The sequence below is a fragment of the Dryobates pubescens genome, chromosome 17 (assembly GCF_014839835.1).
Source record: "Dryobates pubescens isolate bDryPub1 chromosome 17, bDryPub1.pri, whole genome shotgun sequence".
In the NCBI taxonomy this organism is placed as follows: Eukaryota; Metazoa; Chordata; class Aves; order Piciformes; family Picidae; genus Dryobates; species Dryobates pubescens.
In genome coordinates, this window is record NC_071628.1 from 13,346,015 (window position 1) to 13,352,205 (window position 6,191).

General features: G+C 40.9%; 1 protein-coding gene across 1 annotated transcript in view; it reads right to left on the minus strand.

The window, feature by feature from the left end:
• PPWD1 (peptidylprolyl isomerase domain and WD repeat containing 1) overlaps positions 1-5,279 on the minus strand; it is a 126,896-nt gene extending 121,617 nt beyond the window's left edge. The window contains 6 exon segments of the mRNA XM_054169223.1: positions 2,563-2,688; positions 2,691-2,818; positions 2,820-2,877; positions 2,880-3,496; positions 3,874-3,943; positions 5,276-5,279. Coding sequence (XP_054025198.1) covers positions 2,563-2,688; positions 2,691-2,818; positions 2,820-2,877; positions 2,880-3,496; positions 3,874-3,943; positions 5,276-5,279 — 1,003 coding nt within the window.
• Between the last annotated feature and the right edge of the window lie 912 nt (positions 5,280-6,191).

The following is a 6,191-nucleotide window of genomic DNA, read 5'->3' on the forward strand; positions in this document are numbered from 1 at the left end:
GTCCTTACAGACTGCACCAGAACAGAATCCTCTCTGGGCTCCAGAAATAACCTGCATACTTTCTATGTCTCAGTTGTTTATTTGGATATTCTACAGATTTCACCCCAAAGCGCAACACAATTAGGAATCACTTTCCCAACTGTCTTCATGGTATTTCTGTTTCATGAATTGAGGGGAACTGCCTTCAAGCTTTTGAAGATAACATTTACATATGTTAACAGAGCTAGATGAAAAAAAATGGGCAGAAAGAAAATAAAATATATAGTGTTTTTTTTTTTAAATCTCATCCAAAAAGAGGAAGGCTGATCAGATTTTTTTCCCTCTCCCTTGCAAACAAAAGAAGAAAATAATTTTCCTGAATACAGCCCAAACCAATACAATGTGCCTGCAGTGCTGTAAGCAACTAACTACAAAATCCAAATCTGTACAGTGTGTGTCTTGAAGCTTATCTGTGGCAATGGTGGCAATAAGCAGTGTGAGCAATCTGACAGTATAGGCTTAGTGCCTGACATGGTGGTAGGCCACGCTCAGTATAAGTGCAGAAGCAGCTAGCAGTTTAGCAAAACAGTGCTGTGCCTGCAGCATGTAGCTAAAGCAGGGCACTGGTAGCTATAAACACAGAAAGTTATCTGGGAATAACAGGACGCACACCTGCATCAAGAACCTCATGTGTAGTAGTAGTTTGCCCAATAATCTGTAATAGCATGATGTATGGTCACTCATGGGGAACCAATGAAGCTATGCCAATGATGCTCTTCGAGTCTCTATAAGTTGTAGCAGTTCCCTCAATAAACCAACAATACTCGTACAATAAAGGGACACTACTAGAACAATACTCGATCATATTGGTTGTCTGTATTGACTCCAGTCTCTGTCGCCGACACTTATCAAATAACCCCCACACCAGTGTGTCTGCATTAGGCAAAACATCTTTCAGTTAAGGGTGCGCAGTGTTCCTTTGGCCCTGCAGTGATAGCTGGCTGAAGACTGTCTGTGTTTAAGGACAAGGGAGAGAAACAGTGAGAGAAGTGGTTCCTTAGAGAAGGGAAGGAAATGTCAGAAATAAAGTGCTTGCTAGACAGGCAACTTTGAACTCTGTAAGTGTGGCACTGACAGCAAGACAGCTGCAAAACTGTAAATAATAACTTGAAGTAATGCAAACCACAAAGCAGCTTGAGCTGCTGGGATCCCCCAAGCAGATGGCCTGATGCATTCAAAATGTGCATCCTTCAGAGAATACACAAAGTTTCAGAAAAAGGGTATCTGCTTTTATGCTTTTTCTGTGAAATGATTGCTCTGACTACTTTACTGGAGATTGATGAACTGTGCAGAACAAGTCTGATAAAGATGCACTTGATACAGCTTAGGACAACTCTTCGCAACCTTCTCCATGCAGTGCTCTATCTGGCAAACCTCTGGAGAGCTTAAGGTGCCCTGCAATCAGCTGTAACTACCTTAACCCATAGTGAAGGATGAGCTGATGCAAATCCTGGTTTCACAACCGGACCAAGCTCTCCCGGGAGTTCCTTCCCTTTCCCCTCTATCAGAATTTCAGGTAATGTCAAACCACTGCAACCAGTACAGTTTACACTGAGGCATCTGCTATAGATCATTCCAAACAACACATTCATTCTCAGCATAGGGGCTGGAGAAAGTACAAGCTGCATGCAGATGTGTAAAAGTTTTAAACCATATATAAGAGAATGGGAGTGTGTTCCTATGGTCCCTCATGGAATGAGAATGGCAATTTGTCATAAAAGGCCAAAGCACCCAACATATTAAGCAACATGCATTCCATACCATCCAGGAAACATTTCCTTTGAGATTACTGCTACAAGATCAGTCCTTTCATCTGTACAAGCAGAAAGCACAGGAAAGGAGACAAGATTAACAATGTAGATACAGTATATGGAGCATGCTATACTGCTTGTGCAGGTAGTGTTAAACTCTCTACAAAGGGACTATGGGATGGCAGTAGTTAACACATTCTGAAAGTGTCTTTTTACCTCTTTTATCTCATGTGCTAAAAATGAGACTGGAGCTAGTCATACCTAAGGCCAATTATAGGACATGGTTTTCTTTCAGGACATACTACAAACCTTATAGAAAATTCAGTTCATAACTTGTGTCCCCTTCCTTTGTCAAGAAAAGTGGAGAAATATTTTTGTCTACTAATATTCCAGGTTTCCATATTTAGAAGCTAGACAACAACAAGAAGTGATGTACCTAACTTTTGAAACACCATCTCTAAGCAGAAAACATTAAAAACACAGGGACTATATAGACCTTGGTGAATACTATAAAGAGATAATTCATGCGGGGGGGGGGGAGGGAGGGGAAAGACAATCAAAAAACCAACTCCCAAACCAAACAAAAATATGAAACAGGCCTTTGATATTTTTTTTTGCCAATACAAAGAAATAAAAAAACTATGAAGAGTGTCCAGAATATATCAATTTACAACCAGTGCATGTTATTTACCATTTAATACTGTGAAAAGGATTAAGTAGAATCACAGAATTAACCAGGTTGGAAAAGACCTTCAAGATCGTCAAGTCCAACCTATCGCCCATAAATAGTCACCAGTCTGAATCATGAAACCCTTGATGATACAGTGAAATATGTGTCCATTGTAATAACCATTTCTGCTGTGTACACAGAAGTTTTCCATTGTTTTGGGGCACTCAAAGGAAAAAGCGTGATATGAATACCTCCCATGCTTGTGTGGATAATGACAGTGTCTGAAACTCTTTTAGGACCTTCAGCCTGAGTGGCTGCCATGACCTCTTCTTTAGAAGGTTTCTCATTAAATGCATCTATCATAATCTGCCCTCATTGTGTCTTCTGGTTCACATTTAGTAAACATGTAAAACATGGTGTTGGATCTGCCTGGATATTCTGGAGACCAGGATTTTAAGATGCCTTCCTCTCTATAGTGATTGCAGCGCGATGTTTCTTTGCTGCTCCTTAGAACAATGTTAGTTGCATCACTCTGATGTTCTCTTGTTTCCCCAAGACACAAATACACCTGTTAGTCTCTACATTTATGACCTTAATGCCCATTCTGTATGGAACAATGTTGAAGTGTCCAGTTTCAGCAAAAATTAAATTAATTAATCTTACTGCATCCACTTTCTCCAGCTCATGCTCAACTGCCATACATTGGCCAAACTCCATGTTTGGTAGTTGCTGTCTCATCTGCTGAAGTTCAGTAAACATACTCAGAGATTCATCAAAGACTCTCATGAGCTTCCCAGTCAGAAAATGGAAAATTCTGACTTTTCTGTCAGAGCCAAGAGTGGCCATTTTCTTGCCATCAGGTTAAAAACTTAAACTGGATGGGTAAGCCTTGCATTTAGCAAATTCATATAGATCAGTATCTGTTTTATACTCCCAGCTCACATTCTTGGGAAATTTATACTCATGAGGAGTACCAGTCCAGTTGTCAATCATTCCCAATTTGTCAGAGGACACTACTACTTTGTAGATAGGGTTTCACAGTATCACCAAGGTTGGAAGAGACCTCAAAGATCCAACCTGTCACCACAGACCTCATGACTAGACCATGGCACCAAGTGCCACATCCAATCCCCTCTTGAACACCTCCAGGGACGGTGACTCCACCACCTCCCTGGGCAGCACATTCCAATAGCGAACGACTCTCTCAGTGAAGAACTTTCTCCTCACCTTGAGCCTAAACCTCCCATCGCACAGCTTGAGACTGTGTCCTCTCGTTCTGGTGCTGGTTGCCTGAGAGAAGAGACCAACCCCCTCCTGCCTACAACCTCCCTTCAGGTAGCTGTAGACAGCAATAAGGTTTCCCCTGAGCCTCCTCTTCTCCAGGCTAAACAATCCCAGCTCCCTCAGTCTCTCAGTCGTATCTGAGTAAGAGAGGATGTTTGGAGTTCATCAAACACCCCACTCCCCACCAGCCACTTAATGTCTTTTTAAAAACTTGGAAAGAACTGTAGGATAATGTGACTTCTGTATAATTCGTGATGTATCCTGTGGAATAAAAAGCTGCCAATATTCCCTTTTGTTCTCTGCCTTTGAGAAAAAAAAAATTCAATTCCATTTCTAATGTAAAATGTTTTAAAACTCTTAATGGAAACAATAACTTAAGAGTTCAGAATTCCCTTTAAAACAATTTAAATTAAATATCATTGTCCTTCCTTCAAGGCATTACCTTTAATTGATTTCATTTTAAGTTGTTTCTTCCTAGCACAGTAATTGCCATTGATTCCAATTAATATTCAGCTGGCCTTTCTCTATAAATAATTACTGACTAATTTATTTCCTTCAGATCAGGCTTCTTGCTGTGGCCAATTTTTGTGTTTCTGGGATACTATATCCTATGTACAGGAACACTTGCATTACAAGGCCAGGTTTGACTTCGGCTATGGCAATACCAAATACTTTTATGATCTTAGACCCTGGTGCAACACAAAGATCTGAGTAAGCTGATGCGTGCAGTCTTTCTGTGCAATGCATGCAAAGCAAATTCAAGGCTGATGCAAGAGCAGAATTCATAAGGCTCAAGACTACCACAGAGCATAGCTTGAGAGCAGACAATAAGCTACGAAGGGAGGAGTCTGACTTAAAATCTTGCCCTCTCTATACAGAGAAATACTAGCCTTGAAGAAGTACCATTGTCAAATTGGCAAGCTAAGCCCTGAAACCTCTTGCCATGCCTGCACATAAACCAGCCTGTTTAAAAACATGAGCAGGAGTCAAGGAAGGATATGGTCTTGCTCCTTTTCCACTTGGTGGCACTGTGGTTAGAACATTTACCAGGATACAAAAGACTTGGTTTCAACCTGAAGGGACTCAAAACCATGTCTGTCAGACTGAAGAGGCCATGTTCTAGCTCTTCTTTTTCAGTTGTCCACTGTCTCAGGACCCATCTCAAAATCTCACACCCTATCCTGGCCGGATGTCTTAAAATCTGACTAATCAGTGGATTGCATTCTCCTCATGTGCAAAACTACTCCTTTCGTGCACCAGCCTTTTAACAAGTTACATACAGTAAGATACCTCAAAATCCCTTCCTTCAGCCTTTCTGGTCTGCCCCTCAGTGGAAACAGTGGTTCTACACATGCATGCAGGGTTGATAGTGTATTTAGAATTAGCCACAGAAATTATGGTTGTTTTAGAAACTGGGTGACTGGAGCACACAGAGTCTAGCTGTTTCCAATACACTCTGTATTTCTATTCTTGTCCATAACATTTTTTATTTCTCCCATTTCGATGTTTTTGTCCCTTACTCAACTCTTACTCATCCTCTAAGCTCAAATTTCCTATACATCCTGGCAGGCAGCTCTCATACCCTAGCTATTAATTCAGTACTTTTGCCATTACTGTTAGGCTTGCAAGATTTTATCCAGTTCCTCCGTTTCAGTAAAACTAAGTCAACCCTCTGGTTTTCAGTTCCTCAATTTTTTCTTTTGACCGGACTGCAAGATAGAACATTAAACCTCAAAACAATACAACATCCTTGTTTACACTATGAAACATTGATTTGGGTTATGAGATCATGACAAAAAGAAGGCGGCATAAAGCACACTCATTCATTAGTTGCACTAGAATGTGTAGACTTTAGTTTTCAAGTATGGTTACCCAGCAAAGCTCTTCTGACTGGCTATACAGAGAGCAGACACAAGCACTCTTGTCAGTGTAAATTATTTTCACTGCTTACTGATGCCTTTTGCAGTTGCCTTAACAAGGATGAGTTGAACACCTTTTCATAAAAAGGTCATGTGCCAAAAACCCCAGAAACAAACTAAATCACCCAAACCAACAAAAACAAAACAAACACCACCCCCACCCCCCAAAAAAAACAACCCACAAAAACCAAAACACACTACTAAAAAGATCCCCAAACCAGTAAATAGCCAACTGAGGGGAAGCTTCATATCAAGAAGGGCTCAGAGAAGCATGGATCTTCACCTGGTGCAAACCAGCGTAATTCCACAACCTTCCAGAAAGCCACAGGTGAGGATCCAAGAAGGGAAATCTGCATGCAGTACTCTGAGGACTTTACAAATGGCGTTTGGACCGAGTTTGTCCACAAGGGGGTGCTCACGAGAGTTATCCAGTTTACCCATACAACTCGGTTAACAACTAGGTTTCAATCGAGTTTTTGCTGTAATTCAGGCCAGTTTAACTGATTTTAAGCTGCAGTAGATGAGATT